This window comes from Engystomops pustulosus, chromosome 7 (assembly GCF_040894005.1).
Source record: "Engystomops pustulosus chromosome 7, aEngPut4.maternal, whole genome shotgun sequence".
Classification (NCBI taxonomy): Eukaryota; Metazoa; Chordata; class Amphibia; order Anura; family Leptodactylidae; genus Engystomops; species Engystomops pustulosus.
Genome location: NC_092417.1, coordinates 10,978,632 through 10,991,759, shown reverse-complemented (window position 1 = coordinate 10,991,759; position 13,128 = coordinate 10,978,632). Strand labels below are relative to the sequence as shown.

The 13,128-nt window shown below is 45.2% G+C and overlaps 1 protein-coding gene across 1 annotated transcript; it reads right to left on the bottom strand.

The window, feature by feature from the left end:
* Nucleotides 1-5,120: 5,120 nt before the first annotated feature.
* LOC140069238 (cell adhesion molecule CEACAM2-like) lies at nucleotides 5,121-12,598 on the bottom strand. The gene is made up of 6 exons (XM_072114698.1): nucleotides 12,333-12,598; nucleotides 9,138-9,425; nucleotides 8,765-9,067; nucleotides 8,539-8,682; nucleotides 8,197-8,251; nucleotides 5,121-6,228 (listed from the first exon to the last, which is right to left on the bottom strand). The coding sequence occupies exons 1-6, from the start codon at nucleotides 12,544-12,546 to the stop codon at nucleotides 6,216-6,218; spliced, it is 1,017 nt and encodes a 338-aa protein (XP_071970799.1). The 5' UTR covers nucleotides 12,547-12,598; the 3' UTR covers nucleotides 5,121-6,215.
* Nucleotides 12,599-13,128: the final 530 nt, after the last annotated feature.

The window sequence follows — 13,128 nt, the reverse complement described above, 5'->3', positions numbered from 1 at the left end:
TGTAACCCATTATACTCACCGGTTCACGTGTACTGGATATTTGTTATATACTGTCTCTCCAGCACAGACTGTTCGACCCTACTCACACTTGTAACCCCCTCCCCCACTCCTCCAAAAAATGTTAAATGTATTTGTGATACTGTGTATTTTTCAATAAAAAACATGAATTTTAATATTTAATAATCGAAATCTGGTCTTTGTACGTATAGGTTTATATATATATAGCCCACCATACTGGTAGACATGCAGCTTCTAAAGGATAAAATGAGTATTGGAGTCCTCAAGGGAAGATGAACTGGTAAAAGTGGAGAAAAAAAAAGAAGAAGAAAACAGAGCAGGAGGTTGGTCCTCACACAGCTGTGCTCTGAGCTCACTGCATTCAGCTTCCCCTTAGCCCCTCCCCTCTGCCCGGACTACGAATCGTAGCCAGATTCCGATTTGATACTACAGCAGTCACTCAGAGCAAGAGGGAAGAGGAGATAAAGTGATGCAATGCTGAGAACTGGACACTCCCCCTGTGCACTTGGAGAGGCTACAGTCCTGGAATTTAACTCTTTACACAGTCCTGCTGCTACAAGCAACATACACAATTATTGATTGACCAATTAGAGACCAAAGCTAATAGAGTAAAAATATTTAACCAATTCTCATTAAGTAGAAATTAGAGGACAAATGTCACGCCCTCTGCATCCCAGATGTGCACATGTGATTATATGAAGCTACACATTGAAGCCCCCCATGATGACCCCAACTATAGATCCCAAGCTGGGGGGTGGCTTAGAGGCACCACATGAGCTGAAACAGTCCAAACGCAACATACTCACCCAATGGTCAGTAGAACAGGAACCAGGAGAGTCCTGCACCCGGTAAAGACAAGACGACCGGGAAGGGACCACAGCCAAGGGGGTCTAGTCATGACGTAGGGTCTTGCCGAATTGTCTGTTCCCCAAGAGTCTAGGACCTCATTCATTTGGTGAAGGTGCAACGTGACGTCACATTTGGGTGGCGGAAGCATAAATCTTGTATAACTCGTAATAAAAATATTAATTTATCAATAAAAAGCAAAAAAATTCTGTGATTTATATGACATAAGGAAAGTCCATGACTAAGCCCGTCTAAGGGCGAAACGCGTAGGTCGCTGTACTTGGACCCTCACACCTATGCCTACTGCCTATTCTGGATTTTATATGATATATAATAAAGAAAATTACTTTTTTATCTACAATATCCCTGAAAGCGCAGACATCGTTTGTTTGTTTGGACATAAGGAAAGTCTATCGCAGTTGGGGGAAGTGAAACAACATGTGATGGAACATGTGTAAAATATCGCCGCGGCTGATGAGGTGGTGGCCACCAGTGCGTGTGAGGGGCTGCCCCCAGGTCCTCCAGTCCATCCCCCACACATCTACACAGATGGGTCTGTGAGGGAAATGTTATATCATATAAATAGCTCAAAACCATAAAACTATGAAAATGTAAGAATAAGATAATAAGGAACGTGAAGGAAGGAAGGAGAACAGAGAGGAGATGGAAACTCCTGAGATCAGATATTTATCATATACAGGCAGTCCCCGGGTTACATACAAGATAGGGTCTGTAGGTTTGTTCTAAAGTTGAATTTGTATGTAAGTCGGAACTGTATATTTTATCATTGTAATCCCAACCAGAACTTTTTTGCTCTCGGTGACAATTGGATTTTAAAAATGTTGGGTTGTCATAGGAATAAATATTAACAATAAAGCTTCATTACAGACGCCTGTGATAACTGTTACAGCTGTTTATTGTAGCCTAGGACTAAAGTACAATAAATTGCCAATATCCAGAGGTCCGAAAATACATGCACGGACGAATCAGAATAAATGAATGCCTCCCCAAACTGAGCTAGATTTGACTCCTCTCCCGATCCGTAGTAAAAATCCTATCCCTGCCCCAATCATCATTGCCCACCAAACATAGTCCATCAATGTCGCAGGTGCTCCCATGATCCCTGTCTTGGATCGCGGGTGCATCCATGTCCCTCTGTGTGTCCCCGCTCCCCCAGACTCACCTGTCCTGGCTAGGAGGCGCTTCCCCGCCTCCTAGGGTGTGCGCCAGCTGTCGAAGGTTTAAAGGGCCAGCGCACCACGTTCCTGTGTCTCCTGCGTGTCTCCTGTGTTCCTGTGTGTTCCTGTGTTTCTGCTCCCGTGTGTTCCTGCTCCTGAGTTCCCGTGTCCTGCGCTCCTGTGTTCCGGTGTCCCGTGTGCCTGTGTTCCCATTCCCTGCTGCCTGGACCTCCCCCTGCTGACGCCGGATTGGACTTTTGACGTTGCATCTCTGCCTCCCGCTCTGACCACAAGTCTGTCTTCCGCTAAGGTACCTCAACAGCTGCCACTGCGGGCTAGTTGTACCTGTGGAACGACCTGGTGGTACCCTGCCACAGCATCTCCTCTGTCAGTGGCCAAATCCTCTGTGACCCGGTCCAGTATTGCACCTAGCCTCTGTCATTGAAAGTCGGTGTGCTGCACAAGGAAAGACTGTCTTTTTATGTACCACCACGGTCCACATCCTGTTGGGTCTACCATGGGGGCAGCTCCACGCAGCCATCCTTAAGTGGAAGACTGGGGAAATCCTTCGGTGGGGACCTGATTGCCAATCTCACTGTGTGGAGATGCCTCATCCAGTGCCAGTCGTTTAAGGGCCAATTGCCTTTACGCCAAACTTGAGAAGTCCCAATTCCATCAGCAGAGTCCTCCATTTCTTGTCTATATAATCCCCGAAAGAGGTCTCCAGATGGATCTTCCCAAGCTGTCTGCGGTTTTTCAGTGGCCTTGTTCTGTAGGATTGCACACTATACAGCGGTTTCTGGGCTTCGTAAATTACTACCGGCAGTTAACCCCACACTTCTCCTCTCTCGTGTCTCCTATTGTGGCGTTTACCAAGAAGGGTGCCAACACCCGACTCTGGCCTTCGGCAGCTGAGGAGGCCTTCAAGAACTTAAAGTCTATGTTTGCTTCATCTCCAGTTCTTGTACCTCCTGACACAGAGAAGCCTTTCCATCTGGAAGTGGATGCCTCCTCAGTAGGGGCCGGTGCGGTGCTCACGCAGAAGGGTCCCAAAGGCTGAAACCTCACCTGTGTTTTTTTTTTCCAAGACCTTCTCCTCCGCAGAGAGGAATTATTCCATAGGAGATCGAGAACTGCTGGTGAGATTAAACTTGCCTTAGAAGAGTGGTGTTACCTCCTAGAGGGAGCTTGGTTTCCAGTCAGCATTTACACGGACCACAAGAGCCTCCTCTATCTCCAGACTGCTCAGCGACTTAATCCATGTCGAGGTCGCTGTTCACTCTTCTTTTCCCGGTTCGATTTTCTCATTCATTTCCATCTGGGGGAGAAGAACATCAAGGCTGACGGCCTCTCTCGTGCGTTGGATGTCATTGGGGAGGAAACGATTCCTAAGCATGTCATTCAGTCTGAACGATTGGTACTGGCTGCGCCTGTGGATCTTTGTCAACTACCTCCTGGCAAGACCTACGTACGAACCTGCTCTGCGGAGGAGCTTGCATGTGGCTGGGCATCCTGGGGTGCAGCGCTCTGTCACCCTCATTTCCCGATTCAACTGGTGGCCAAATCTGCCCAAAGATGTTCGGGACTTTGTGGCTTCCTATGCTTCGTTTGCCTGGAATAAGCAGCCTTGTCTCAAGCCTGCTGGTCTTCTTCTGCCATTGCCATGCCAGCTGTCCGTGGATTCATCTGGCCATGGATTTCATTACGGACGTCAACTGGGTGGTGACTGACCGTTTTTCTAAGATGTCCCATTTTGTTCCTCTGCCAGGTCTGCCATGTGCTCCAGGTCTTACCAGCCAGTACTCTCGTCCCATCTTCCAACTCCATGGACTACCCCAGCATATTGGGGCAGATTTACTTACCCGGTCCGTTTGCGATCCAGCGGCGCGTTCTCTGCGCTGGATTCGGGTCTGGCAGGGATTCATCAAGGTAGTTCCTCCGCCGTCCACCAGGTGACGCTGCTGCGCTGAAAAGCATCCGAATGCCCTGAAATTCACCGAGCCGGACCAAGTGAAGGTAAGGGCGTCCCAAGCGACACTTTTATTTTGAATGCGGCGGTTTTTCCGAATCCGTCGGGTTTTCCCTCACCCACACCCCCCGATTTCTGTCGCGTGCATGCCGGCACCGATGTGCCACAATCCGATCGCGTGTGCCAAAATCCCAGGGCAATACAGGGAAAATCAGCGCAAATCGGAAATATTCGGGAAACACGTCGGGAAAACGCGAATCAGGCCCTTAGTAAATGACCCCCATTGTCTCTGACCGTGGGGTTGAGTTTGAATCTAAATTCTGGAGTTGTCTCTGCAACCAACTTCAGGTGAAATTGGACTTTTCTTCCGCCTATCACCCCCAGTCTAATGGGCAGGTGGAAAGAGTGACTCAGACCCTGGGCTGCTATCTACACCATTTTGTTTCTGCCCGTCAGGACAATTGGTCCACTCTCTCCTCAAGCCAGTCATCTTGAACAGCTTCGCCCGGCAAGTTCCTCCTCCTCCGGTGCCTCAGGCTGAATCCACCGATGTCTTCCACCAATGTGAATGAGATCCTAGACATGAAGAGAGTGAGAGGTAGGCGGTTCTCAGCAATTTCTCAGGCCCAAGAAGAGGGGGAGGCCGAAGGGGGGGGGGGGTACTGTCACGTGTGCCCCCTCTCCCCTATACTCTCCTGTCCCGGCTCCTGCTCTCCAACAGACTGCCGTGTGCCTGTGTTCCTGTTCCCTGCTGCCTGGACCTCCCGTTGCTGACCCTGGATTGGACTTTTGACATTGCATCTCTGCCACCAGCCCTGAACCTGTGTTTGGACCCGACCATGAGTCTGTCTTCCGCTAAGGTATTTCGACCTTGGCTGCCACCGTGGGCTAGTAGCTCCTGTGGAACGACCTGGTGGTACCCTGCTGCACCAAGACCATCCTGCTTTGCGGCAGGCTCTGGTGGAGAGCAGGTGCCACTAGTACCACCTCCCGCTGTGGTCCAGAGGATCCACGTATCCCGAATCTTGGCAACCAAACATAGGTAGAATAGAATGATAAGACACCACATACATTCATATCGATATACTACGATCTTTTATTGCCTTTTTAGAAATACACTTCACTATTGTTTACAACCCTAAATATTTAATACTTATATTCACCATTTTTATTTTTTATTACTAATGTCAATTACTAAAATTGACATTTAAACTAATGTAAATATATGAAAATGAGAATGAAAAACTGGTACTAATAAAAAAAATGGTTCCCCGTCGAGTTACATAAATACACCATCGTTAACAAATATATTCTGAATATAATGTCCTCATATACATATATTACCCCCCGACATCATCATGACTGAAACAGAGACAATAACAAATTGTAATCGATTCAATTTTGTCGCCTTTCCATCCCACTACATAAGAGGAAGAACGCCATGAAAAAAACTGTGTATGTTTTACTTTATAGAAATATCTTGAAAAAGAGGCATTAAGGCCTCGAAATGCGTAGCTAATAGGTCTTGTTCACAATATTTTAATTGTTTTTATAGTGTGTACAGAAATAAACTTAGAAATAAAATTATGTATTTTGATCCATTTCTTCGGAATACTCATTTCATGTAAAGTGTGGAAGACATCGGGATACATGGAGCGCTCCAAGACTCCATTTTTTCCCTGTATACATTTTATAGACTCCAACTAAGAAGTATCTTGCCCTTATAGGGGCACATTTTTCTGTCTCGTCAGACAAGGAGCATCCACGACACGAAACTGGCGCAGAGACTTTATAAATACATGTGCAAGCGGATTACATATCCTTTCCCGTATGAAGGTAGACAGGAAACTGGAGCAGCCAATATAGTATATCCAGGACATTGTGTTTAGAATTTTAGAAAGAAATAAAAAAGAAAAACACATTTTTCATCTCATGTTGAAAATAAAAGTTAGTATTTGGCCTTAGCACAGAAAATATGTTGCCACGTAGAGACAAACATCCGGGGTATAAGGTCCATGTATGGTCCACAGGAGATGCTCAGAGTGGAAACCAGGGATATAGTGAGGACATAAAGGGCATCAGTTTGCCCCACAGAAGGTTAATCCACCATCTTTAGGCCATAGTAAGGAAGGAAGAGTCAGGAGGACACACGTGGCGGGATGTAGGTCACTATCAGTCCGTTTCTTCCATAAATTCTTCTCTTTTCAGGTTTGGGAACTGGAAATTTGGAAAAAAAACCACTAAATTTGGAAATATGAAAGGGTAACAATTGCATTCACTGGCACTAATCCCATTGCAGTACTGAACCTGGCACATCTGATAGGAAGGAGGTGAGTGTTTTGCTGTGCCCTGATGGTGTTGGAGATGGAAGGGGTGGTGGAGGAGATGCCAACTGGTCTGATATCTAGGCTGATAAATATGTGGAAGTGACCTATCCATGTTGATTGGGTACTGCTTCACCACTACATTGAGCCAGTTGGCCAAAACCCAAATTGGAACCCAAACCAGGAATAGATTCAGCCGAACCCAAATTTTAATAGGTCCTCTCATTATTATTGTTGACGTATGAGTCTGCCTGAATTAGACACTTTATATGTTACAACATGTCTATGAGAAGCAATGGGTGACTTTGTTTTGCAGCTGCCAGTATCTTCCAAGATAAGGAGCACCTGAATATGGAAGATGCCGAAGTTGCCTATAGATTGAAGCCATCCGAAAAGGCCCTGGTGCCCTTGTGAGGGGATCTCCAATAGAGTTCTAGTTATATTACGGCGGTATCCAAAACATCACCTTTGTTAAAATAACGGTGGCAGATGTTTAGATCTGACCTCGTTGATGGTGTCACATTTTGCTATTTTTGCTGTCGCCTTGGCTACCATGATGTTTCCTGCTGAACATCCTGTTCCATATGATGACTACATCTGCCGTCTTCATGCCACGGCCACAATTGTGGCACTGCTGCCTTTTGCCTGCCAAAATGTACCATATAACAGCTGCTGTTATCGCAGCCACCATTGCAGGTACCACTCATTACTGCTCTTCAGCTTCTATGAACACTTTGCCTCCACCACTACAACAACCTACTCTCATAGACAAACGTTCTACTACCGGGCCAAGTGGCTACCACTGCCGTTATGTTACAGCCCCACGCCATCTATACTTCATCCAGCCTTAATCCAACTGTAACAGCCACACACGCCAGACCACGATGGGCTAGCAGGGGCGAGTTCTTGTAGGATTCTGAGGGTGTGTAGTTTAGGGGATATAAGGCCCAGATAGATAAGCACATGTTCCACAGTCTCTTTGAACAGTTTATTCTCAGAAGTCTGAAGTCTGACACCAATCACAGTAATAATAATCCAGGACAAGTTCTAGGGGCCGGGGCAGTGACTTCAGTACCTGATGTATGAGGCTGAGGGGTCTCTGTGCTCCAGTGTCCTCCCTCTGCACATGTCTCTGGATCCTCTGTAGCTTCTGCAGTTACATATATTCATTCTCTGTGTCCTGTACAGAAATATCTTGTGCTTCCAGCTCTTTCTAATGTGCAATCTCTTCCCAGCTTTACTGAGGTGTCTTCTGCTGCTACAGGTTGGTGCACTACAACCCAGACACTGGATCTGCACCACCACCCAGACACTGGATCTGCACCACCACCCAGACACTGGATCTGCACCACCACCCAGACACAGGACCTGCACCACCACCCAGACACTGGATCTGCACCACCACCCAGACACTGGATCTGCTCTGCACTACAACAACTCAGACACAGGAGCTGCTCTCCACTGGTCTCTGCAAAATGTAACAATATTGTGTGATGTCACTACAGCAGCTTTGTTTAGTTAACTCTATAGTTGCTGTGTAGTAGTGTGATACACATGTGTATGTGCACAGTTTAGCTGTGTGTGTGAGGCAGGGATCTAGAGATGATGATACCCCTGTTTTTACTGGGCTACACAACCTAACTATGCTGCTCTCTATAGTAAAAGTGCACATTTTGTGTAGGCTTGGTGCAACCCAAGTCACCCTGTCTCCAAGTGTTAGCAGTGCAACCTTCCGATCTTGAGATAATAGTTAAGGTAAATAAATTCAGGCCCAAATCAAATCTTTGGATACATTTGTTGAAACTTCAGCTAAACACATCTTGGATGATTTGCTCACCTATAATCCCAGTGTACAACTGACCTTTTAACCACATTGTCCTCAAGAAGAGTCTTATCTTCAATGTTTTCCAAAGGAACTGAAAATCAAGAAGATAACAAGATTAGAGATGGTACCATGAGTCCACCACACATCACTGGCTAAGTCCATATCCAGCCCAGATTGCCAGATGCCACCACTGATGCATTATTGCATCTTTAGGATGATAATCTGAGATATATTCCTTTGTGAGGGTTGTTTGAAGCCAAATATCACATATACAGAAGATCTGGATATACATTGTGTGGACTTCTGATATAAGTGGTTCTCCGGGGACTGTATGTGTGGGAATTGTTGTCCCTATCTTTGATAGAATATCTTTCTCACCTCTGATGTGTTGTGTTTTTTCTTGGAGACATTGAGATTTATATATCTTCTGATACTTGTACACACAAACGATGAAGAGGATGATGAAGAGGGCCACCACTACCACCGACATCAAGAATGCCATGAAGTATGGGTCACTTGTACCTAGCAAAAAGTGAAGATTAGAAATGTATAATTGTTTTCGTGTCATCTTCTACATCTTCATGACATTGTACAGGAGACTTACTGGAGATTTTTAAGATCCAAACGCCACTTTTTGAAACCAATGTTCTTCCTGAGGGGGTGTCCTTTATGACCCCACATTGGTAGGAGCCCTCATGATCAGGTTGTGCAGACTTTATGTGCAGAACTTTTCCTCCGTCCCTGAACTCGTATGAGGAGGAGTTTAGTTTCAGGTTTTGCTCATTGTGTATCCAGAAGAAGTGGAAACTGTTATCTCCAACCAAAGAGCAAGTAAATGTGAAGCCATCATCAGGCATCAAGTCCACGTCTTCTTTATCGATCAGCAGAAGAAGGGCACCTACTGGCTCTGTGAAAGAGAAATGTTCTACCATGAGATGTCTTACCAAATAAGCTATTTATCAAGAAGTGTCTCTTACCTATGACCGTGATCTTCAGCTCATCACTCATACCATATGACAGGTGATTGCTGACGTTACATCGATAGACCCCGGAGTGCTCCTGCTGAAGGGCTTCTATGTAGAGCACTCTACCATCTTGTCTGATATCATATAATTCACAGTTCTTGCCTATCTCCTTGTCATTATGGAGCCATGTATATGAAAGGAACGTCCCTTTACGTATAGAACATGTAAAAGTTATATTATTTCCGGAGAACATATCAGGATCCTGCTCGTCAACACTGATTTTTGCACCAACCACTAGTTCTGTAAGAAAAATAATGAGAGGTAAGAAATTTACCCTTGTGTTGTTACTTTTTTATTTATGAATTGGCATATTTTACAAAGCAAGATGAATAGGTTGGCGACATGGGTCAGTTTTGGGGCCCATTCTCTTTCATCTCTTTGTACGTGACCTTGTGGATGGAATACAGAGTCAAACACCTATTTTCGCACATATGAAAATTTGAAGGATACATAAAATACTACAGAAAGATCTGTGTCATGGGTGCCCCTGCAACCCCTGTCTCAGGTCACAAGCGCACCCGTGTTACTCTGTTTGCCACATTGCGCTCGCTGCGCTTCTCACCTCGCCAGGTTCCAGCGGGATCTTCCGCGGCTCCTTGTGCGCATCCCCACTGCCTAGGGCACATGCGTCGGCTCTGTTAAATTTAAATGGCCAGCGCACCAATAATTGGTGCTGGACACCTGCTGTTCCTGAAAATTCCCAGCCCCTTCCTGTGTTCCCTGACGGATCTTTGAGCCTATGCCATAGAGAAAGCTCCCCTGGGTTATTCCTGAGCATTCCTGCGTTCCTGGTTGTTCCTGTTCCTGTGTGTTCCTGCGTTCCTGTTCCCGTGTTCCTGCATTCCTGTGCTCCTGTGTGTTCCAGTCCGTTCCTGTGTTCCTGTTTCCCTTCTGCCTGGACCTCCCATTGCTGACCCCGGATTGGACATGACCTTGCTTCTCTGCCGCCTGCCCTGACCCTGTGCCTGAACCTGACAGTCTTCCGCTAAGGTACCTCGACCTTGGCTGCCACCGCGGGCCTAATCGCAGCTGTGGTACGACCTGCTGGCACCCAGCCTCAGCAAAACCATCCCGCATTGCGGCGGGCTCTGGTGAAGACCAGGTGCCACTTAGAATCTGGTCCCAGGTGTCGGCTAGTACCACCTCCCGCGGTTGTCCAGACAACCTGAATAAGCTGGTAACATGGTCAAGTATGTAGCAAATGTTGGCCAACATGGCCAACATTGGCAAAAATATGGGCCATGGCATATGATGGGCAACATGGAAAAATACATGGCAGATGAGGGGCAACATGAACAAGTACAAGGCAGATGATACAAAATGTTGATAAATGTAATGCACTTGGGCCATAGAAATAGTAATACTGCGTATAAACTACATGGTTTACAACTGGAGACTTTGGAACAAGAAAAAGTCTTGCAGATTCTGGTCAAAAGTAAAAGAGATAAATAAATCATTAAAAATTTGGAGCTAAAAAATATTTGGCTCTGGTCTGAATCAGTGCCGACAAATATTTCACTTATTGGGGCGCATTTTCGTCGGGTTTCCCGAATATTTCTGATTTGCGCCAAATTGCCCAGGGATTTTGGCACACACATTCTTATTGTGGCGCATCGCTGCAAGCTTTCACGCGACAGAAATTGGGGGGCTTGGCCGTCAGAAAACCCGACGGATTCGGAAAAAACGCGGAATAAAAAAAAAATTGTGTCGCAAGAATAGCACTCACATACACCGAGACGGAGAAGGTGAACTCCGGCGGACTTCAGCGCAGCAGCGACACCGGGTGGACATTGGGTGCACGACCTTAGTGAATCCCGGCAGAACCCGAATGAGCGTCAGAGAACGCGCCGCTGTATCGCGACTGGACCGGGTAAGTAAATCCGCCGCATTGTTCTGAAATTTGGTATATAACAGGGGATAAGCAGGTAGCTCGAAATTCAGGTTCACAGGGATTGTCTGAATTTTATTACAAATATCGGTTCGGGACGCTGGCCGAACTTTGACCTTAATTAAACCCCATTTAAATCAATGATCACAGTGGTCAGACCCAGTTAATCTCTCTTTCCAGGCAACGGGAAAACCTCAAACCCTTCCTCTTAATGTGTTTAAAGTTCTGTAAATACTGAAAATCAATATTTGAAGATGAATTCAGAATTGTAAAATTTGAATTTGAAAAGCTGAACAAATCTGAGACACTGGCAAAAAAAAGTTGCGTGGGATCTGTGCTTTGTTCATCTGAATGAACGTTATGATGTCCACATTGGTTGTAGAGAAACAGATCCTTTAGTTGGTGATGACATTACAGTAGGTGTTAAACACTCGCTCTGACAGCACACAAGCCATGGGGCAGGGCAGTACAGGAGACATATGGACACCATGCAAGTCACAATCTGCCTCTTGATATCTTCCCTTGCCTTCTCAGCATCAGCAAGTAATGTCATGTGATTAGGATGACATCATTTAAGGTCCTTTTACTTCCTAACATTTGCAAACTGTACCTCATGTATGTATCCGATCGCATTAAATCACAGCAGTCTCTGCCCGTCGACTCGCTCTAGTATTGTCTTTATGAAAGGCAAGTTTATAAAGTTAATTTATGGTGATGTTAGGGAAACAATTTTTCACTAAAAACAGTATCAGTTAATTAATAGGACTCTGTCACTAGCTTTATAAATGACAATATTTTCCTTTAACCTCATGGTTGAACTCCATCACTTATATGTTGATTATTTTCTACAAAAATATGTCCATATGCTTCCATAAGAGACTGATAGCAACCAATTCTGGAAGTAGAAGGCACTAATTGTGAACCAACATTACAACTATTAACTATGCATACAAATATTTCTTATACATTGGGAATAAGATCAGTCACAAAATGCGCACACAATAAGCCGAGTTCCTCACAGAAAATATCTAATTTATCCTTGAACACAATGGTCCAGATTTATCATCAATGAGGCAAACTGCAAGCTAGCAAAATGCATGGGAACGCCCCTTTAAAGCTATCGAAGGGGGTGTGACAAGTGGTAACGCCCCCCCCCCCCTCACTGATCAGTTATCATCCATACTTTATCTGACTGTTGCTGCTTGTTATGACTATTTATAACAATCTAGTTAGATGTGGACACATGCTGCAGACTTTACCTTCTACCATGCTGGACAAGGTTTTGCTGTGTTTGACGATCGTTCCTCCTGAGTTAGTCACCGCACATCGATAATCTCCAGATTTATCAGTCGAAGCTGCACTAATTCTGACCATTTTTCTATTGGAAAAAACATTGTTATCCTTGTAAATGACAGGATGTATAGTGTCAGCCGCTACGTCTGGATGAAGCGTGAAGTCACAGGTTACAGTCATTGATTTTCCTTGTTGGACAATGGTGGGGACTACTGATAGAACAGGAGTAGAAAAAGACTCTGAAATCGAGAATTAAAAAAATAAAGTATGAGTATAAAACATAACAAAAATCACAAAAAGCACATAATAGATATATGGATAAATGAGTTCATTAACTACAAAGACAAAGAACAAAGGTGATCATTGTGGTCAAAAGAGATTCATGGATTCCCATGGAATGGAGAACCTCATTTATTACTGGAGACCCAAATTCAGATCTATGGCCCATGGTCCTTTTATCCTCCCCCCAGCCATCCTGTAGATGGACATGAACCCACCAAACCGGCCAATCTCACTTCTGGTTACCTTCCACATTGATCACCACCTCTGGGCTGCTCCGCACTACATCTCTAGGTGAGTACTTGACGTTACACTTATAATTCCCAGAATCCTTCATCGTTACGGATGGCATCTGATATGTAGAACTTCCATCATAATCCCGGATTGTGATTCCATCTTTCCAAAATGCAAATGTTAGCTTTCTTCGCTCATGGAGAGGATTCAAGACAGAATTCATGGCGACATCACAGGACAGGGTGACGG

Excerpts from the sequence above, each read along its gene's own strand:
- LOC140069238 (XM_072114698.1), bottom strand. The coding sequence starts at position 12,546 with ATGACTGTAACCTGTGACTTCACGCTTCATCCAGACGTAGCGGCTGAC. Across the intron at positions 8,683-8,764 it reads TTGGATCTTAAAAATCTCCA|GTACAAGTGACCCATACTTC; the intron begins GTAAGTCTCCTG and ends ACTTTTTGCTAG. Across the intron at positions 8,252-8,538 it reads AAAAACACAACACATCAGAG|TTCCTTTGGAAAACATTGAA; the intron begins GTGAGAAAGATA and ends CTTGATTTTCAG.